Source organism: Mastigoproctus giganteus, chromosome 6 (assembly GCF_048544385.1).
Source record: "Mastigoproctus giganteus isolate SK-2022 chromosome 6, ASM4854438v1, whole genome shotgun sequence".
In the NCBI taxonomy this organism is placed as follows: Eukaryota; Metazoa; Arthropoda; class Arachnida; order Uropygi; family Thelyphonidae; genus Mastigoproctus; species Mastigoproctus giganteus.
Window position 1 is genome coordinate 231,276,978 of NC_143580.1, and position 23,911 is coordinate 231,300,888.

General features: G+C 37.3%; 1 protein-coding gene across 1 annotated transcript in view; it reads right to left on the reverse strand.

Annotated features, from left to right (window-relative positions):
• Positions 1–6,301: 6,301 nt before the first annotated feature.
• LOC150085076 (serine/threonine-protein phosphatase 2A 56 kDa regulatory subunit epsilon isoform-like) overlaps positions 6,302–23,911 on the reverse strand; it is a 199,613-nt gene continuing 182,003 nt past the window's right edge. Inside the window, exon 12 of the mRNA XM_090376775.1 lies at positions 6,302–7,239. Coding sequence (XP_090232901.1) covers positions 7,044–7,239 — 196 coding nt within the window. The 3' untranslated portion in view covers positions 6,302–7,043. The remainder of the gene's footprint in view (positions 7,240–23,911) is intronic.

Consider the following 23,911-nt stretch of genomic DNA (forward strand, 5'->3'; position numbering starts at 1 on the left):
ATGTTAAGTCTTGAAGACTTAACATCAGCAGTGGAAAATGATGCAAGAAAGCAAGCTTATACAGCATTAGCCAAAATAAGAAAATGAATCACGTTTTCAAAACATGACCAACTCAGCCATGTTTTGAAAAAGCCCCTCCAAAACTCCTCACTTTATTGATGGGACTCGAACTTGGGTCTTTTCCATCTGGCAATTTTACCAACTATACTACCCACGAAGGCAAGATCTGGGGGAGTAAGGGTATTGGAAGAAGAGGAATGGAAAGAGCAGGACAAGGAGGCTAGAGTGATAATTGTAAATGGGAAGAGGTGTTCAGTGGGAGAACAGTGATATTTTTACCAAGGGCAATTAAACATCCTCTATGGACAACCTTTGTCTCAGAATTCCTTTTCATTCTTTGTTCTCTCTTGATATCATTATAGTTCCACTGTTATGCAAGTGTTGAAACGGTGTGATTTGTTGTAAAATCAGCAACCTAATGCATTACTTCTTTCCACAAATTTTTAGGAATAATGTATAGAGATCTTATTACAGTGAATTTTACGTAAAACTTTATTCTAAAATTTTCTCTGATTGTGTTTAAGATTAATAATTAAAATAATATATTTCAGTTAAATAGATATCAACACCAAATCCAAAAATGTAGAGACAATGTCATGTTAGCTTTCATTATACCATTGGTTTAGTATCAATGTACAATTTACATTCAGCAAGTTCAAAGAAAAGAAATATAAATCGATCTCTGAAATGGGCAAGTATGAAAATGTCACCTCTATCTGATACACTTATTCACAAGCAAATGCAAGTTTTGGCATGGTCAGTATTATTAATGACATAATGATGCAAGGAAGCAAACTAATTCTGCATCTGCTAGGGGAATTCCTATTTGGCGATGAACAATTTCTTGTACTTGCCTTAATATATTATATTTGTGCCTTGTGGTTTTTGTCTCATTCACCAGTGAGAATATTCCTTCTTTATTCATTTTGCTAATTCCCCTCAGAGTCTCATACATTCAATCACCCCTACCCCGAGGGATAACGCATAGCATTCTTCACCAATCTAGTCTCCATTCTCCAGAAGTTTTGTATCTTTAGATGTGGCCTCCAGATCTGGATAATATTCCACATGTGGTGATACCATCGTCTTATAGAGAGATTACAAACTCCTTTCTACCTGTACAATTAAGATAAATCATATACAGAACACCTCCCCTTCTTGCTAGCTGCTCACATTGCATGTTGAACTTCATGTCATTCTGTATTGTAATCACCAAGTCTTTCTCATCCATTACATCTTGTAATACTTCTCCCCACAGTCAATAAAAGACTCAGGTTTCTGTTCTCCAAGTGCAATAATTTGCATCTGGTAATATTAAACTATCTGCCATTTTCAGACATTTGCAATAAGTCCAAAATTCTTTTGAAGCAGTGTAGCCTGGTTCTGATCATTAATATCCTCTAAATCTTTAAGGCATTAGCAAGCTGATGGCTTCCTTTGCATTTCTTTATCAATATCATTTAGGAAGCTAAGAAAGAATGGGGAGGGTCTGAGCCCTGATCTAGGGAATCCCACTTGCTTCTCCAGTCCACTTAAATATCTATTTATGAGCACCCTGTCCTCTGTCCTTCAACCAACCTCTCATCCACTGATGGGTCTTCTGTTATCTCAACCTCTAATTTACACAATGTCAAAGCTGTTTCTCACATCTAACTGCTTTATAACCTCATAGTAATTTATCAGATTAGTAAGGTAAGATCGCCCCTTCATGAAACCATGATGAAGCCTATTTAAGACACCATTCTAGTTGAGATGGTCCTATATTGCAGCTGTAACATAGATTCCATAATCTTAACCACAGAAGTCACACTCAGTGGTCTATAACTGGCCATTGCTTCTTTGGCTCCTCTCTTATGGATTGGGGAGACATCAGCACTTCAGTCCAGGGAATAATCTCATGCATCTAATGATCTCATTAACACTACTAATGGTTGGATGAACATACCTGTCGTCTTTTACAGTGTAACTGGATGTATGCAATCCACTCTTTTACATTGTATGAGCCCCAGTAGCTTTTCAGATATGCACTGCTCTGATATTATTAGGTCACTTATTCTGCAATGGTAAACCATTGAAGTAGATAGTTTGAATATATTTAAGGATTAGTCAAATTATTAGAAGCAATGGACAGATGTGGGAAAAGTTTTTTTTTTTTTTTTTTTTTTTTTGGCAGTTGTATAACTTTGTTTCCTTGCATCATTTGCCACTACTAATACTAAAATACCTGTTCAACTAACATTGCCACATTTCTGCTGGATTGTTGATTATACCACTACTTTGATATTGCAAGGGGGCCCATCAAATTTATTTTCTGCTTCTCTGCATTCTTAACTCTGTTTGCCAATTAATTTTCATACTCAGCTTTTGCTAGTCTTGCCCTGTCAGTGGTTTTACTACATATCTGCTTATAGTTATCATGAGGCAGTCATGCTACATACGATAGCTACAGCTGTAACTGTACCCCCCCTTTGTTTAATTAAGTCTTTTATCTCTACTGCCTATTTTGGTATGTCTCTTTTGCAGTACTTCTCAACTGCTTGTGGCCACCAAGATAGAATCCTTAAACACTTCCATAATGCATTAGTATCAAAAGGTTTAGAAGTTGAGGGATAGCTCTGCATTCTGGTTTTAACATGGTAACAGTAGGGTTTACAGTGATGAAGCATATATATGATATTGTACCATGAAAGCTATTTGCATTTTCAGGCACAATTAGCAGAAAATAAAAAAACAAACAGTACTGGAATTTTCAGCTTGATAAGCAATGTCTTTCTGTATAATTTGTAATACCTTTTTTCTTTCTCTGTATTTCACAACACACCCCATGCCTCTTGATATTAAAATTAGCTCCGGGAGAGAGAGAGAAATACCAACAACAAATTTTATGAACTATTAAAAAGAAGTCTTAACCTGAAATGCTTCTATTTTTAAAGCACGTATGGATATGATCGATGAAACAATTGGGTGTACAAGAAGAAATTATTTGAGAGTTTGTGGGCATGTCAGTGATAATCTGCAAAGTTATGTTTTTTTTTTTAATCACAGAGGCATCATTCACTCTGAATTTATACCAGAAGACCAAACTGTGATAAAGAGCTACAAGATAAAGTGTTTTGTTATCTGAAAGACACAAACTAAAGAAATATAGTCAACACAACATACTTACATACAGGACAGGTTGATTTTAATTAAATAAGACCTCCTTGAAACAGGAACAGAGTTTTCACAGGGTATTCATCTTACTCACTAAATTGTGCACCATGCAATTTTTCATTTTTTTTTTTTTTTTTTTTTTTTTTTTGGGAGCAAGACTACAGAATCAATGCTGTTTCTAATATGCTGACCAAATACCACCTACTCCAATGGAAGCACTAATAATGCTACTTTAAAAGAAATGTTTATTGGTATACATTCCTTCTGTGTGGGGGGAGGGAGGGTAATGGCTCCAAAATTTTTGAGTTTACTATGTATGTTTGTCATTCATGAGAAATTATGCTGTTCACCATTTAAAGAAATGGTACATAATATTTTAGAATATTTTATTTTAATTCAATGTAGTTAATTTTCAAGAGCACCTCAGTGATCTAACAACCTACATCACAGGGTTCATCAAACTTTTTTTTTTTTTTTTTTAACAAATGTACCTTTCTACTAATTCTAGATCATATATCCCTTTTTATTTTTTCCTGTTTTTAATATTACCAATTACACGATGTTAATAAAAAATGTGATGCACGATAATAAAATAACTGATAAAGTACTAGATAAAATAAAATACAGTAGATAATTTTATTACTTATTTAACTTTAATTATAATTTTTTTCTCATTCAATCTGTATATTCTCTATGATTATTTTACATATCCCTGAAAGTATAATAAGATTTTTCATTAAAGAGGATAGATTATTTATTGAATATTTTTCTTGCTATAATTAACATAAGGAGTACAGCTATTAAAAATTTGTGTATTAATGTGGTATGGGTGAAACCTGGTTTGAATGGAGATGGCAGTGCTGCACCTATTTTGAAATTAATGAAAAGATGTATGATATTGGGCCATGAAAAGCTATCTGCATTTTCAGGCACAATTAGCAGAGAGAAAAAAAAAAAAAAAAAACAGTACTGGAATTTTCAGCTTGATAAGCAATGTCTTTCTGTATAATTTGTTATACTTTTTTCTTTTTCTATATTTCACTACACACCTCATGCTTCTTGATATTAAAATTAGCCCTGAGAGAGAGAGAGAGAGAGAGAGAGAGAGAAATACATCGATATTGCAACTTTGCATTTCAAAGAATGCATATACAGAAACACTATGCAATTGGTTACCTTATACATAAAGTATAGTTTTTTTCACTGCATCTCCAGTTTTATAAACTAGAAATACATTTATAAAATACCAACTGCAAGATTTTCTCTATTAACACAGTTGATTTCATATATTTTAGCAGTTAAAAAAAAATAAATTTTATATGTTGATTATCTTATACAGGGTATGCCATATTAGCCCAACTCTTTTGCAAACTGAATATTTCAATAACCATATAAGTTCAATAACCATATGGGTAGCTGTTTGAGAAACAGAAACTTCAGATCATTGGACCATGGGAGTCATACCTTTGCTGTTGAAGCATATTTCAAAAATCTGAACATTGTTTATATAGGTGACATTTAATATTCATCATAACAGACCTGTACCATCTTGTAACACCATTAAGACCAGAGTGTATGTTCCAAGGAAGTGCTTCATCAATGAAAAAAAAAAAAAAAATAATAATAATAAATAAATAAAATAAATAAATAAAATAATAACCTACTACTGAAGTTATGATACACACTCCATAAAATACTGAGAGTTACAGCATCCTGCTATCAAGCATGCAATACTACCAAACATATCCAATACAAGTGTACATCATATATTGGGTAAGGATTTAAATTTTAAAATCCTGGCTGCTCACAAATGGAGCAACTGTGACATTACTAATAAAATAACATTTTGTCAGGAGTTTCTTGATCTCTTAAGTGAAAACAATCAGTAATTTGCTTATTACGAATGAGATCTACTTTAATCTTTCATGGTATGTTAACAAGCAGAACTTCCAGTGCTGATCAAATAGAAATCCTCACTAGTTACATCAGCTCTATCTGGAATGATTAGATTTGTTTTAAAGACTGAGAATGGAACTGCAGAAAAAATTCAGAAAACAATGGCAAATATGCCATGAAGTCTAATGGAAACTGTATGTGTGTGATATTATTGGACAAATGCTTACAAATGGATGGAGAACCATTTTCAAAAATTAATTTTTGTTGAAGTGTGAATATTTTTATAACTCATTATTCAAAAATAAAAAAATTTCTATTGCCTTTTTTATATTTTATTGTGTCAGCATATTATGGTGGACCCTGTATAAGCTAATCTCAAAATATATATATTAAGGCTAGGTTTAAAATTTTATATTTGAAACAATATAATGCTTTCTTTTCTTATTATGTGACTTCTATTTGTACTTAAATTTGTTTACATAGACTTATTCAAGAATAACATCTTTAATAATTCCTTGGTGCTTTTAATAAAATTTAGCATAAACAAAAACAAAAATTTAAAATACATAAAAAAGTCCGCAGCTGCACGTCAGCATTAGTAAATTAACAGAGGCTGCCACAAAATTTTGAAATCAATTTCTTCAAAAAAAAAAAAAAAAAAAAAAAAAAATTGATAAAAAAATGTTTCAAAAATATTTTTTAAAACTGTTGCCAACATGATGTGAAAAAAAAAACAAAAAAAAAAAAAAAAACAGAGGAATTAAAGTTTTCAATTAATTTAATTAAAATTATATTTCCTATCTCTACAACCCCTAAAATGAAGGGGTGGTATCCATCATATATTAAAGACTGTTAAAGTACTATATCTGGCAAGGTATCTTGCGTACAAATGATAATTAACCCAAATAAAGGTTAACAAAACACATTATAAATACCATCTACACTGGTATGTAAATCATTTTCTTTGGTTAGCACAAATAAACAATGTCTTGTTTAAACCCCATTTCTGCTATGTACAATGTCAAATATGAGGCACACTACCAGGTGACATTACCCCCTCTTTATTTACACTACAGTTCTTCACCACAACAATTAACACAGACAGACCTCCTGCTGAGGCACTACTGCACAAGGACACAGAAAAACTACTACTGGTCTGGTTACAACAGATTGGCAGGAGAAAAAAAAAAAAAAAAAAAAAAACTGCAGAGTAAAATTCACACCCTGGCATTTTATTAGTCTAATCAGTAGTTAATTTAAGAGTTTATCAAAAGACATTCCAGAACTTGTTCCACTCATTCTCTGAATGAGCAAGCACATAGCAGCAAGCTATGCATTTTGTACATCTTGCAGAGGGCAACCCAATTACCCTGTTGGTTGACTAAGAGCACCACATTACATAGTTACAAGTCTTTTATGACCTCTGCACCCATATAACATTATTACTTCATTCCTTCCCAGGTTCCCTTTCAGATGAGGAAGATATAGCTATAAACAAAATCCACTGTATTCCTATTGGAGCCAAATGTTGGCATGCTAAAAAAAAAATAAAAAAAAATAAAAGGGAAGGGAAGGGAATAACTACAATTCTGGACACTACTTCCGAAGTGAATATGGCCCAGATGAACGACAGAGGCTTGCGCTAGCAACAGATTTTCTATGTATTCATGTGTGATTAATTACTGAAATAAATGGCTTTTAACGCATGCAGATATGGGACATCAAATATGGTAATTCATATTCTAATTGCTTTGTCCAAGGGAATCAACATTTATTATAAAGGGGTCCATATGCTGTTCACTCAGCTTCAACCAGCGTTAAGACTTGATATCAGGAGACAATGGCATTCCCACAGACAGGTGTGGATATACTCCTGTTGCATCAAGTCGAATGCAAGGGCCTCATTGCTACTAATGATCTTCCAGAATCATTTCTCAGTTAGATTTACTCAAAGCATGTCCTCTTGCAAAGTTACTTCCTGTTCCCTTAGAAGACTGTGTGGCATTTAAAGAACCATCGCCACAAGCTTGGTTACTTGAACAAGGAGAATTCAACTTAGATTTATGGTTTAGTTCTATTTGTGACAACTTTTTCCATAATTCATCTCTTTCTTTCTCCTTTTTTCTTTCTCTGAAACACAAAAATGACTAAATTTGACTATTTTTAAAACTCATTACAAAAATGAAAATAATTTAATACTAAACTACTTAAAGAAATATTGATTATAGATATGATATATGAAAGAAGCACAACCATATGGAAATAATACATTCCTGAAAATAAAAAAGCTAAAAATCCAGAAGAGAAAATATTTTACAAGTGTAATTTGTAACTCATCAAAATCAATTTAAATTAATGATATGATCATAACGGATTGAAATAGTAAGCATTAGTATCAACGAACATATAATTGGCCTCTTTATTTAAAATAAGTTTCAGAGATGAAGTCAGGTGTTTCCTATTCATAAAGTTAAGTGAACAAATGAAGACATTCATACAATTCTGTTTTTATTTAAAAAATAATAAAAATATGTGCACACATGCATAATTGTATTTATATAGGGTGTTCAGAAAGTCACTATACACTTGTATGACAGCAATGTGTAAAATGATATGAGTCATGACTCACCATGCACAATTGTATGGTGTGATATGAGACCCTGTGCACCTACTGCTGTGTGTCAAGGTCAGTTGGCTGTGAGATAGCTATGGTGGCAGTCGATTGTGGAGAGTGTTAATGATAGTTTTATCATTGGAAGAGTATTTTTTTTTGATTGAGTATGTGTTTAATGAGCGTGGCAAGTATACGTAAAGCGTCCGAGAAAACTTTTCTAAGAAATTTTCAAATATGTCAGTATTACATCAGCATGCTGTGCAAGCATTAATAGACAAATTTTGTGAGACTGGTGCTATACATGATGTGGAGTGTAGTGGAAGGTTGCTAAAACTGATAATTTTTTGTTCTCTTCTTTTCTGTATAAGGTTTATTAACTTTAGGAACCATAGTGAGGGATTTTTAATTTAAAATAAATGTGAAACAACAGTATAATCCTTGATATCAGTACAGATCACGTGACTTGCCGTTTTCTTTTTCGACACTGCAAGACATCTGCGCAGTATGTATACATCCGATCTCATTGCACCATTATTTTGAGAGTCAAGTGTTGGAAAGTCATACCTTTGAAACAGGTATGACTTTCCAACACCCTGTATAAATATATTTTTATACAGGTCTCAAAAATATTGGTACAAATGTTTAGGGGAGGTAGGTAACATCTAAAGGAATGTGAATCGCATAGGAACCCATAACTGGAAATGTCACCGTAAGTTGGTAGATGGCACGGTAGTCGCCGCACGAAGAGCATGCATCGATATACGAACTGTGGGCTGGCAGACATGCAGCTAGTGTATGGATTAGCAGAGGGCAATGGACGAGCCGCTCAACGAATTTACGGAGAACGCTTCCCAGACAGAAATGTACCAGACCACCATTTGTTTGAGCGTGTGCATCAAAATTTGGGTGATTATGGGTCATTTAGAGGTAACGGGAGTAGTGCAGGCAGACCACGTTCGACGCGAACTCTCACCATGGAAGAAAGCGTGTTGAATGCCGTCCAGAATAATCCTACTACCAGCACACGTGCCATTGCCTCTGCCTTAGGAGTGTCTCGTTGCAGTGTACAGCGTGTCTGGCACGACGATTCCTTACACCCCTTTCACCTCCAAAGGGTTCAGTTACTGCTTCCCCAAGATCATCCTGCACGTGTGGCTTTTGTGCAGTGGTTTCTCCAAGAAAGCGTTCAAAACTTGAATTTTCCAGCCTATGTTTTGGTCACGGATAAGGCTTATTTCACTCGAGAAGACTTATTCAATCAGCACAATGCTCATGTGTGAGCTCACGACAACCCACACGGTGTGCGCCCCCATGCGGCACAACATCGCTCCGCAATAAATGTGTGGGCAGGTATGGTCGGTGACTGCTTAGTCGGTCCATACCTGTTACCATCCCGCATGAACTCTGCTAAAGATCGGATCTTTCTTGAACAAGTTCTAGCAGGGTTACTTGACGATGTTCATCAAATGTGAAACGCAACATTTGGTTTCAACATGACGGGGCGCCTGCCCATTATGGAAGGTGTGTTCGTGACCATTTGAACAGGCGTTTTGGGCGTCGATGGATTGGCCGAGGAGGACCCGTTGCCTGGCCCCACGCTCACCTGATTTATCGAGCCTTGATTTATTTCTGGGGGGGGGGGGGCCCTCAAATCTATCGTGTATGAATCGCCTGCGGAGACGGAAATGGATCTCGTCTGTGCTGCTGCTACTGTCAAAGAAACTCCAGGTGTGTTCGACCGTGTCCGTCAATCCATGCTGCGTCGGTGTCACGCATGTATCGCATCTCGTGGTGGAACCGTCAAGCATCTGTTGCAACATCATTTAATGATGTTACAACAGATTGTAACATCATTTTGTAATACAGATTGTAACATCATCATCATTCATGACATCATGAAATGATGTCATGAATTAACATTGACAAATGTAAAGTACTACATATGGGAAACAGCAACCCCAGAGCAACGTATCAACTCTGTGGTACTACACTGACAGTGGTAGAGAATGAAAAAGACCTGGGGGTAATTGTGCAGGCAGATATGAAGTTCTCTGAGCAGTGCAGACGGGCTGCAAGAGTAGCTCATGGTGTCTTATCAATGATATACAGGAATTTTTCTAGCAGGGATAGGGAGGTGATTATTCCCTTGTATAAGGCAATGGTCAGGCCGCACCTTGAGTACTGTATACAGGTCTGGAGGCCTCATTTCAAGAAGGATGTAGAGCTGCTGGAACGAGTACAGAGGAGGGCAACAAGGTTAGTGAATGGAACGAAGGGTTGCTCTTATGAAGAAAGGCTTAAGTTTTGCAAATTACAGTGTCTGGAGACTAGGCACTGGCGAGGTGATCTAATAGAGGTGTACAAAGCCTTGAATGGTTTGAGCATGCTCAATGCTGATGGGATACTGCCTCTTGCTCAGAATAATCACCTGAGAGGGCATAAATTCAAATTGAGGAAAGACAGATGTAGGATAGATGTGCAGAAATTACTGTCTTGTGCCTCTGCTACTACTTTCCCGTGACGTTTCCGGTTATGGGTTCCTATGCGATTCACATTCCTTTAGATGTTACCTACCTCCCCTAAACGTTTGTATCAATATTTTTGAGACACCCTGTATATATTAATATGCATGTAAAATAAACAAACTGCTGTATCATTAATATCTGGACACCTGCATATCTACAAATAATCTTTATTTACAGAAAAACTATTAACATGTGCTGAAACCTTTCGCCTTTATGATAGCCTCTAGTCCCCAAGGAAACTTTCTGTCACTTTTTTGTAAATGTCATCTGATATTTTCACCACTCTGCCTTCAAAGTGGTGATTAGGTCAGCTCTTTTTTTTTGGACAGTCTCTCCTCATATGCACCAGAGAGCCCAATTCAATGCAGAGATCCTCTATAGCAGTGCTTCTCAAACTATCTGTGGTTAAGGTCCAGTTTCCTTTATTTTCAATCTGTCGTGGACTGGTAACGGAAGAATCATCATGGGACTAGTAATGACCGCAACCAATTTCCAATTCATCGCAGATTGGTGCCAGTTCGCAGACCACATGTTGAGTAGCACTGTTTTATAGGATTGAGGTCAGGGCTCTGGGCTGGCCAGTCCAACTTTTCGATACTCATGAACTGAAATCAGTCTGTCACAGCTTGAGAAGTACGACAGGGAGCATTGTTGTGCTGATACAAGTGCCTTCCACAATGTGCTGTCACAATGTAAGTAATTTACTGTTGTCCAGGACATTTAGATAAACCCCAGCATTCATGGTTTTGTGCAAAACAGTCAATGCTCCAAGGCCAAACTACGAAAAACAATCCCAGACTATCATGCTGCCTCCACCAAACTTCACCGTCAGGATGATACAGTCCAGCAGGTATCTTCGAGCATCAGCCACACCCAGGCACGGTAGACTGCCAGACCATGTACTATGACATCATTCCAAACCATAGCTACCCAATGATCTTCAATCTAAGAATGGCAGACCAAAGGTACACTGTGTATGGGATTAGCTGGGGTGATCAGTGGCTTGTGGACAGCTGCACAACCATGGTATCCCATATCAAACAGTATCCTGTACACTACTGGTGCTGACGTGTGTCCCAAATGTCTCACCGAGGGCCTGTGTGCTCATACAACAATCTGTGTTTTGAGTGGACGATTCTTTGCAGGGCTCTCCTGTCACGTTCTGTCAGCTTTGCAGTTTTCCTGGACATTTCACTACAGTTTCAGCACCAGTCTGCTTCCATTTGCAGATCACATCACCAATTGCCGACCTAAGGATCAACAATTGGTGATGTCCTCCAGTGCTGTTGAAATGTCATGTACAGACCAATTGCTTATATGGCACCCTGTTATCATTCTGCACTGGAAGTCTGTTTACTCCATTAGTTACAGCATCTTGCATTCACAATCACACAACTGTCTCCTTGAAGGCCTACAAGCATATATACAGTTGTGTCTCACATATGGTGCTTGGGTAGGATGTGACCTACCCAAACACCACAGAGGGTGTCCAGATATTAATGGAAGGGTAATGTGTGTGTGTGTGTGTGTGTGTGTGTGTGCGCGCGCACACACACACTTAATTGTATGCACACATACAATGCCTCGTTCAATAGAGCAAAGTGAGTTGCAGTTGACAAGGCTTATCTGGAGAAATAGCCTTGATGTTTGTCTTATATGCATGCCCCTATTAAAATCATTGTAAATGGATTTATATTTCTCGGGAGGAGAAGAAATATGCAATGCATTACTTCTGTACTGACATATAAACATAAATATATAGGATGTTTCACTGTAGACTGTCAGAACTGCCTCTCAAAGAAGAACTTTTATTAATAAAAAAAAAAAAAATTTTAACTTTTTTATTTTCAGTTTTATTGATTTTTGTTTCAGATATATGATTTAGAACTCTCCACTTTCAATAACATACAGCTATTGGAAATTTTTTTATACGTTGTTTAACCAGTTATTACTATTATTAATATATTATAATATTATATTATATTATTGTTAATATTATTACTTCAAAACTTCCCAAGTACTTTCAAAAAGGTGTTATCAGCTTTTCTACCAGCAATCATTTATTGAACAAGCAGTTTCAAGGGAACAGTTCCAATAAGCTGATTTTTTTTTTTTGGGGGGGAAGGGGGACAAAAATTCAACTTTATTTTCAGTTTTATTGATTTTTGTCTCAGATACATGATTTACATCTCTCCACTTTCAATAACATACAGCTATTAGAAATTTTTTTATACATTGTTTAACCAGTTACCATGATTAAAAGTTAGTGGATTTATTCCTTTCTTCAAACTATTGAACTTCCATTAGAACAAACCATATAAAAGGTAGGTGAACAAAATAGAGTGCAAAACTTTATTTTAATGCACTAATGAGCGATCAAACGAAAAAAAAAATCTTCATCAAGACCCTTTCAGTTTTCTTCAGCTTCTCTTTCAGTTTCTGTAGTTGGTCAAGTCAGAATATTTTTATAAAATGCTTTTTTGTCATCTAGAATATATGCAGTAATTTTTCCTACGTCTTGCATTTTTTTTTCACATTAAAGGTACTTTTTGATTTTATGATTTTGTTGTAGGTAACTCAGGATTCATCCCTGGTTTCATAAGCAGGAAACTGCTTTACCAATCCATTGATATCTATACTTTGAAATGAAAAATTCACAGCTTTATCTATTGATTTTGTGATTTTTTTTTTGAAGGCACTGATTGGGTTAGCAGTTTGTGAAATCAAGTACATCTTCCAACATTATCCTTGTTACTGGAAATCCTTTTGTTTTTGGCAATAGTTATCATCTCAATGTACTCATCTGGGGTGTAAATTCTCTCCTTCCTTCTGATTTTTCATTTGGCTGTTTCTAAAGTTTTGATCATATTGCAGAAACGAATAACCATGTATAGGAAAAATGATCGATTTTCTTGAAACGACCTATCAACACCAAAGTAAGGAAGAATCTGACCACTATAGTTTGGAAAGAACGTTATGTGGTGTGATTTTTCATAGAATTATAATAACTAAATTCCTAAACATTAAGGTGACATTTCGGAACCGTGCCGGTACCAATAATCAGACCATATATTGACTGTTAAAGGGTTAACATCCCAGTCATACCATTCACTTAAGCACTAAAATCATCACTACTGCAGAAGTTAAAATGTACTAAACAAAGGTTTAAATTTCAAACCCACTGTGAGCCAAATTCCCACATTCAACTTCCTTGCCCACTTCCACGACAGTCTGAGTAATGTTAAGGATTACCAAGTCAGACTCTGTCATGGCCATACAGTTACTCCAGAACACAGACTATAAGATCTACAAGAAAGTGAACAATTAAGCTAAGCTATACCTACGATCTAGAAAGTCAACAATTTAACAACCATCGAGAGAAGCGCATTATTAGACCTGAAGAAAAACCATCCACATATTGAAGGCTGATAAAGGAAATGGCACAGTCATTATGGATTTAGAAGATTCACATGAAGAGCTATATTGATAAAGTTCAAGACCTACTGAAAGACCCCAACACTTACAAAGGATTGAAAACTGACTCCACTAACCAGTTAGAAAAGAAAGCAAATTAAAAACTAAAACTGATGCTCGACCTCAAGTATATAGACGAAGACCTTCATAAAAATCTGAACCCCAACAGCACAGAAGCAAGATACCTCGTTGCAAGCATAAAAATCTACAAATCACCAGGTTTCCCAGCCAAGCTGATTATTAGTGGCAGACTTCACCCTGTGCAGATCTCAAAATGGCTAGTACAATTCCTCTCACAAATAATACCAAAGACCCACCAATCCTTAAAAAACAACCAGGACCTAATTACCAGATTGAAATATGTGGAAATCAACGAAAATGACATCTTGGTATTGTTTGATGTAGACTCAATGTTTTAGCATTAGCATTAGTAGAGGCATTTGATGCAAGAAAGCAAGCTTATGCAGCATCAGCCAAAAAATAATAATAATAATAATAATAAAATAAAAAAAAAAAAAAAAAAAAAAACACTTCCACTTCACCCCTCTGTTCGTTCGAAATACCTTTCCAGCTGAGCCTTAAACTTATTTAGGCTATCAACTTCCACGACAAGGGATGGAAGTCTATTCCAGCAACCAACCACCCGCTGGCTAAAGGCAAATTTCCTCACGTCTATCCTACATCTGTCTTTCCTCAATTTGAATTTATGCCCTCTCAGGTGATTATTCTGAGCAAGAGGAAGAATCCCATTAGCATTGAGCATGCTCAAACCATTCAAGGCTTTATACACCTCTATCAGATCACCTCGCCGGTGCCTAGTCTCCAGACACTGTAATTTGCAAATCTTAAGCCTTTCTTCGTAAGAGCGCGCTTTTGTTCCATTTACTAATCTTGTTGTCCTTCTCTGTACTCGTTCCAGCATCTCTACATCCTTCTTGAAATGAGGCCTCCAGAACTGTATACAGTACTCAAGGTGCGGTCTGACCATTGCCTTATACAAGGGAATAATCACCTCCTTATCCCTGCTAGAAAAATCCTATATATCATCGACAATACACCATGAGCTACTCCTGCAGCCCGTCTGCACTGCTCAGAAAACTTCATATCTGCCTGCACAACCACCCCCAGGTCCCTTTCGTTCTCTACCACTGTCAGTGTAGTACCACACAGTTGATACGTTGCTCTGGGGTTGCTGTTTCCCATATGTAGTACTTTATATTTGTCAATGTTAAACTTCATTTGCCACCTCTCAGCCCAGCTGCTCAACCTTTCCAGATCCTGTTGCAGTAGCATAGTGTCAGTAGTGTCCTTGACAACCCTGCCAACCTTCGTATCATCTGCAAACTTGGGCATTAAGCTTGATATACCATCATCAATATCATTTATAAATACAGAAAACAATAATGGACCCAATACTGAACCCTGAGGGACTCCACTAATAACATTAGTCCACGATGAGCAGTGTCCATTGATTACCACTCTCTGTCTTCTCCCCCTCAACCACCCCTTTATCCATAGTAGCAATTTGCCTCCAATGCCACACTGCTCCAATTTGTGCAGCAGTCTTCCATGTGCAACAGTATCAAAAGCCTTTCTAAGATCCAAGTATATAATATCAAAGTTATTCCCTGCATCCAGTTCTTTTGTGACTGCATCATAGTATCCAATCAAATTGGTCAGGCAAGACTTCCCCTTAACAAAACCATGCTGTGTCTGAGCTATAACTGAAGTCTTGTCTAGATGATCCTGCAGTGCTTCTTTAACCAGTGCCTCCATTAATTTTCCAGGAACAGAAGTTACACTAACAGGTCTATAATTACTTGTGTCGCCCTTTGATCCTCCTTTGCACTTTGATCCTCCTTTGATCCGCCCTTTGATCCTCCTTTGCACAACCACCCCCAGGTCCCTTTCGTTCTCTACCACTGTCAGTGTAGTACCACAGAGTTGATACGTTGCTCTGGGGTTGCTGTTTCCCATATGTAGTACTTTATATTTGTCAATGTTAAACTTCATTTGCCACCTCTCAGCCCAGCTGCTCAACCTTTCCAGATCCTGTTGCAGTAGCATAGTGTCAGTAGTGTCCTTGACAACCCTGCCAACCTTCGTATCATCTGCAGACTTGGGCATTAAGCTTGATATACCATCATTAATATCATTTATAAATACAGAAAACAATAATGAAACAAGAATTGGGGTCACATTTGCACATCTCCAGTCCATGGGTACTTCTCCCCTGAGTCCAAGGAAGCGCTCAATGTTCACAATGATACTACTAGAAGAAGCAAAAGCAAGGCTTCTAGAAAACCTGGATAGCCACATCTTCCTGGGAAACCCAAGACTGTTACCAGTCTAAGAATTAATAGGCAAACCATACTTCTTCAACAGTTTGTTCTACACTCAACTCATATGCTTAAGCATGGGAAATTCCCTCTCTCTCTACTCATAGCAGAAATATTTATGACTCACCCAGAAAACAAATTCTTTGAAAAACAACCCATCAAACAAAAATTCTGGAACCACGGAACAGAAGAACTTCATAAATTTTTTGATTCCGTAAACAACTTCCACTAGAAGATATAAAGTTAGCATTAGTAGAGGCATATGACACAAGAAAGCGAGCTTATACAGCATCAGCAAAAGAAAAAAAAAAGGCTTCTCATTTCACCCATCTGCTCGAAAAGTTAGTCCAGTTCTTCCTTGAATTTATTTAAGCAATCAACTTCCACAATGAGAGATGGAAGTTTATTCCAGCAATCAACCACTTGCTGGCTGGCTAAAGGCAAATTTCTGCACATCTATTCTACAACTGTCTTTCCTCAATTTGAATTTATGCCCCCTCAGGTGCACAATCTGAGCAAGAAGAAGAATTCCATCAGCATCGAGCTTTCTCAAACCATTCAGTCTTATACAGCTCAATCGACTCACTTCGCAGGTGCTAGTCTCCAGATGCCGCAATTTGCAGAACTTAAGCCTTTCTTCCCCTCACCAATCTTGTTGCCCTTCTCTGTACTCACTCCAGCAGTTCTACATCCTTCTTAAAATGAAGCCTCTAGACCTGTATGCACTACTCAAGATGCAGCTTGACCATTGCCTTATATAAAGGGATAATCACCTCCTTATCCCTGCTAGCAAAATTCCTGTATATCATTGACAAGACTCCATGAGCTGCTCTGGCAGCCTGCCTGCACTGCTCAGAAAACTTTATATCTGACTTCACAATTACCCCCAGGTCTTTTTCATTCTCCACTACCCTGACACAGTTGGTAGGTTACTCTGTGGTTACTGCTACCCATATGCAGTACTTTGCATTTGTCAATGTTAAACTTCAGTTACCACCTCTCAGCCCATCTGCCCAACTTTTCTAGATCCAGTTGCAGCAGCATACTGTCATTAACAACAATGCCAACCTTTGTGTTGTCTGAAAACTTGGACATTAAGCCTGACATACCTTCATCAATATCAGCGACACATATAGAAAACAACAATGGGCTAACACCGATCCCTTGGGGACTCTGCTAATCACATTAGTCCACGAAGAGCAGTGTACATTGATTACCACTGTCTGTCTTCTCTCACTCAACCATCCCTTTATCCACAGCACCAACTTGCCTTTAATGCTATACTACTCCAATTTGTGCAGTAGCCTTCCATATGCAACAGTATCAAAAGCTTTCCTGAAATCCAAGTATATATCAAAATTATTTTTTGCACCCAGTTCCTTTGTGACCTCATTGAAGTATCCTATCAAACTGGTCAGACAAGACTTCCCCTTACCAAACCCATGCTGTGTCTGAATTATATAGTTAAAAATCAAAATGAAAAGCAACAGCATACTACCTTTTCAGGATATCCTTATCAACAGAAAACCTACAGAGTTACAGATGAAAGTGCACAAGAAGCCTACAGGATACAGGAATCACTCTTAATTACAAACCTTGTCATCCCCATTCAACACAAATTTGAGTACTAAAATCCTTTATCCTAAGAGCACACCAATCCACAAGACCTCCAACAAGAACTAGAGGATATAACCAATTTAGCCTTAAACAACAAATTCCCTCTACACATCATAAAGAAAATAATAGCTGACAGTCCTAAGCCCTTCAAAACAACCTAGCAATATCAAGAAACCAACAATCTGCATACCACACATACCTGGCATTAGTGAAAAAATAGGAAAAGAAGCAAGAAAATATAGAATCAGCACTTTCTTTAAGGGTCAGCCTCCATAAAACTCATTCTAAAACATCAATCCAACAACCCCAGAGGCCCTATTTATCAAATAGACCAAGGGTATGGAGGCAGTTACATAAGATTGTCTTATAGAAGATTGAATTCCAGAATTAAGGAACATAAAAATGATGCGATTCAACAATACTGGAGTTCTTTTCACCAACCAACGATACAATAGGAGAAAATTCAAGGAAGTATTCTACATAAAATTGTGCAAAGGCACATCTGTTAATAGAAATCAAGGAAATGAGTTTAATCTACAATACTTCAACTTATTTAAAAAGACAGTAGAAGATCTCAAAAAAACGGGAAAATTCTCCAAAAAACAGAACAACAGTCAATTACTCCACCCCCCCCAAACAACTCCCATAGATCTGAGAATGAGGTTAGGCCATCCCCATTGAGGATATAATCCAACAAGAATCACTGGATCCAGAACAACCTACCTGACACTACTATTGGATGACTGATTGAAATAATCTTGTATAAATACCTGTTGACAGCACCTCTTGCCAGAATGCAAGGGATCGAGATGCTCGGCTAGCAGGGAACTGACAACAGGAAAGACTCCATATTATAATTCTGTTTAACCTTAATTATATGTTTAATTGCAACTTTAATTGTAAAAAAATTTTTTCCCCACTTGTATAGATAATTCTTACCTGTATTATAAATTAATAAATGTATAACAAAGAATAAGTAACAATTATATATGAAGTTTTTAATTTAACCCACAAATGCGTGATATCAATTTGTTCTCATCCCCACCAACAGCCAATATATGGTCTGATGATGGGTACCAGCTAAGGTTCCCGAAATTGCCTTAATGTATAGGAATTTAGTTATTAACTGAATAAACTATCTTAATATTCGTGTACTATAAGAGTGATCATTACTAAAAGTAATGATCTGAACAATGTATTGTTTCTGTTCTGCCCTCAACAGGCATCACTGAAAATATGTAATTCTTTTATATCTGGATCCATCTTCTAAATGTTCATCTACAGGACACTACAAACCTCATCCCCTTTTTGTCACTCCTTCATGGTATGTGTAGAACTCAGCAGAATCAAAAACAATCGCCCCCACTTCATCTTTTTCTTTACACAATGCCAACACTTCCTGCTGTTTTTTTATTGTAAAATTTTTTGGTGTGGCACGTGTATAATATTTTCTGAAATTGCTACATGTTTAGCACTGTCGTTTAAATGCAGCAATTTGATTTTGGTTTCGAGCTCCTTGCAAGTCAAGCAAACATCCACCTGAGGCATTCCAAACTTATAGCCATGATTTTCATTATAGTATTTATGGCAAAAATTGTACTTGATGGTATTTGCAAGATCAGGGTATTTAATGCAAAAGAGTTTATGCATTGTTTTCACATTAAGGTCGGCACTCAAATATTTATCACTTTACTGCTATAGTGCAACTCCTTAAGCAGAAATTCTCAAATATGTTCATCAATAGTATTAACTACTTCACTTGGTAGGGCTTTTACACGGTTCTGATGCTTATCATTCAAGTCCATAGGCAACTTTTCTACAGTAATCAGAGAATTTAACCAAAAAAGAGCCTTATTTTTTTACTGAGAACAGAATTGAGAAAACCTCCTTACACACTTTTACTCTCTCTCTCTCTCTCTCTCTCTCTCTCTCTCTCTCTCTCTCTCTCTCTCTCTCTCTCTCTCTTTCTGTATCGTTCATTACAAAGTAAGTGTAAGTACTATCCTGCTGTTTGGTGTTACTTCATTAAAATGTTTTCAAGCTATATTTGAGCACTGTATCAATTCTATAAGAAATGAGACTTGCTCGTTTTTTGGCTGTCCACTGTATAAGTTTGTAAGACTTTTTTTTTTTTTTTTTTTCAAGGCAAAGTTCTGTGTGCACTTCTGTTTACACAAACACTTCACCTCTGTGTACTGTGACACTCTGTTGTCATAGTATTCACACACTCTTCTCCATGAAGATATCATTTTTGGAACCCTTGTTCATACATGGTTTTGAACTCCCTTTCTTTCCTCTTGCGTGGCATTTCAATTTTCACCACTATTACTGCTAGCCATGTCTCAGAGAATGGAAAACAAACAGTCTTATTGATATGTAAACAATACTGCTGTTGTGATGCCTCAGCAGAAATTGGTTCTCACTTGACAAGAAAATGGCAAAGTACACGTGCTGCAATCTACTGGTGAACAAAAAAGGTTTGAAGAAGGGAAAAGTCCAGGAGTCATCCCCTTCTTCAAACTGACAAGTACCACTCGAGCATGTAACTTCATAAGGATTATGGTTTTCATTTCTCTCTCAGAACTGACGCATTAGTCAATGTCTGAAAATACCAGTTCACATTTCTGACAAAATTTTCAAAATTTTTTGTCACTTATTCCTTTCTTCAAACCAGTGGTTCAACTGTTGATCATACTTAGTAATGAATTTCTACTTATCTACTTGTTGAGCTAGTACATTTGCAACATAGCTAATCACTATGTTTAAAAGACTTCAGTACACTGAAAGTAATAATAATAGAGGTATGTGATACAAAAAAGCAAGTGTATGAGCTTATGTAGCATCAGTCAAAAAAAAAAAATAAAAATTGTACACAACCATTCCCTCTAAATGTTTGCCCAGTTCCTCCTTAAATTTATTTAAGCTATCAACTTGTACAATGACAGCTGGAAGTCTGTTCCAGCAATTAACCACCTGCTGGCTAAAGGAAAATTTCCGCACATCTATTCTACAACTGTCTTTCCTCAATTTGAATTTATGGTCCCTTAGGTTCGTAATCTGAGCAAGTGGAAGAATCCCATCAGAATTAAGCGTGCTCAACCCATTCAAAGCCTTATACACCTCAATCAGATCACATCCCAGGTACCTAGTCTCCAGCTGCTGCAATTTGCAGAACTTAAGCCTCTCTTGGTGCTTGGTAAGAGGATCCCTTCATTCCTCTCACCAATCTTGTTGCCCTTCTCAGTACACCCTCAAGCAAATCTACATCCTTCCTAAAATGAGGCCTTCAGACCTGTATGCAGTACTCAAGACGTTGCCTTATACAAAGGGATAATCACCTCCTTTTCCTTGCTAGCAAAATTCCTGTATATCATTGACAAAACCCCATGACCTGCTCTTGCAGCCTGTCTGCATTACTCAGAAAACTTCATATCTGACTGTACAATTACTTCCAGGCCTTTTCCATTTTCTACCATTAAGTGTAGTACCACATAGTTGGTACATTCCTCTGGGGTTACTTCTACCCATATGCAGTACTTTGCATTTAGCATTAGTAGAGGCACATAATGCAAGAAAGCAAGCTTATGCAGTATCAGCCAAAAAAAAAAAAAAAAAACCCACCCTCTCCCATTTCACCCTTCTGTTCCTTAAATTTATTTAGGCTATCAACTTCCACAATTTATACCCTTTCAGGTGATTATTCTGAGCAAGAGGAAGAATCCCATCAGCATTGATCATGCTCAAACCATTCAAGGCTTTATACACCTCTATCAGATCACCTCGCTGGTGCCTAGTCTCCAGACACTGTAATTTGCAAAACTTAAGCCTTTCTTCGTAAGAGCATCCCTTTGTTCCATTCACTAATCTTGTTGCCCTTCTCTGTACTCGTTCCAACAGCTCTACATCCTTCTTAAAATGAGTCCTCCAGACCTGTATATAGTACTCAAGCTGTGGACTGACCATTGCCTTATACAAAGGGAGAATCACCTCCTTATGCCTGCTACAAAAATTCCTGTATATCATTGAAAAGACACCATGAGTTACTCTTGCAGACCATCTGCACTGCTCAGAAAACTTCATATCTGCCTGCAATTACCCCCAGGTCCTTTTCATTCTCTACCACTGTCAGTGTAGTACCATAGAGTTGATACGTTACTCTGGGGTTTCTGCTTCCCACATGTAGTACTTTACATTTGTCAATGTTAAACTTCATTCGCCACCTCTCAGCCCATCTACTCAACTTTTCTAGATCCTGTTGCAGCAGCGTAATGTCATTAGCGTCCTTAACAACCTTTTCTTTCTTTTTTTTTTTTTTTTTTTTTTGGTAGTTGTAGGCGCATCGGCTTCTGTGGCCATAATGCACCTCCCAAGGTTTTTGCAGTACTTTGATCCAAGCCCGAGGCGGGATTCGAACCTGCGACCTTTGGGTTGCCAGGCAGGCGATTTACCCACCTGGCTAGCCCGGTCGGCACCTTAACAACCCTGCCAACCTTTGTATCGTCTGCAAACTTGGACATTAAGCTTGATATACCATCATCAATATCATTTATAAATACAGAAAACAACAATGGACCCAACACTGAACCGTGAATGACTCCACTAATAACATTAGTCCACGACGAGCAGTGACCATTGATCACCACTCTCTGTCTTCTCCCACTCAATCATCCCTTTATTCATAGCAGCAATTTGCCTCTAATGCCACACTGTTCCAATTTGTTCAGCAGTCTTCCATGTGCAACACTATCAAAAGCCTTTCTAAGATCCAAAAATATGATATCAAAGTTATTCCCTGCATCCAGTTCCTTTGTGACATCATAGTATCCAATCAAATTGGTCAGGCAAGACTTTCCCTTAACAAAACCATGCTGTGTCCGAGCTATAAGCAAAGTCTTGTTTAGATGATCCTGCAGTGCTTCTTTTACCAGTGCCTCCATTAATTTTCCTGGAACAGAAGTTAAACTAACAGGTCAATAATTACTTGTGTCACCCTTTGATCCTCCTTTGTGAATTGGGGTCACATTTGCACATCTCTAGTCCATGGTTACCTCCCCTGAGTCCAAAGAAGCTATCATAATTATGGCTAAGGGTTTGCTTACTTCCTTTGCTGCCTCCTTTAATATAACTGGATAGATCCCATCCACCCCAGGTGCCTTTTTTTTTTGTTTATCTTCAACAATTTCTTCTCCACTTTACTCTCAGTTATTACAAAATCATCTAGCTCACTGCCAGAGTTCAATTCACCTCTGGCATTCCCCTCCCTAAATAACTCCTCATGTGTGAATGTAGATGCAAAATACTCATTTAGTTTGTTAGCAACCTGAGTAGGATCATCAACAGTTGAACCATCAATATCCAGTGGACCAACCTGATTCATCCCTTTCCTTCTAGAGTTTACATAGGTAAAGAACTCTTTGCTGTTTTTCTTTGCATCCTTTGCCAAATATTTCTCATAATCTGCCTTTGCCTGCCTAATCTCCTTTGTGACTTGGTTACAGACCAGCTTATATCTATCGTAAGCTTCCATGTCACCCATTAATTTATATGTATCCCATGCATTTTTCTTCTCTGCAATATGTCTCATTAGTTCATCTGACATCCATTTAGGCCTTAACCTTGAACAATATTTCTTAGTTGGTATGTAAAGCCTAGTAGCTTCCAAGATTAATTCTTTGAATGCTTCCCATTTTGAATTTGCTGTTGGTAACATCATCAGTTGGTCCCACAGTATAGAATTTAAATACTGTCTCAGACTACTGTAGTCGCCTTTACGAAAGCAAAAACCCTTCCCTTTACCCCTGATGGTAGTTACCTCTGAGTAAATCCCACTTCAGCACACTGTGATCATTGCCACTTATTGGTTCCTTTATCTGCAAATTCTTAATGCATGAATGATCACTACTGATAATCAGATCAAGAGTATTACTCCCTCTGGTTGCCTCTCGAACATGCTGATGTAGAAAACAATCTTCAAATAAATCCACAAAAGTCTTGCTAGTGTGTGAGTAACCAACCCACAAATTCCAGTCAATATCTGGGAAATTAAAATTTCCCCATTATAAGACTCTCTGATTTACTGGCCCACTATTTCCCTGTACAGTTTCTTATTATACTCATCAGAGTCATTAGGCCTATAACACACTCCTACTCTCAATTTTGATCTCCCAATGCTTATGTCACACCAAACTGATTTGACACTGCACTGTCCAGCAATGTCGACTTGCTTCACTTCC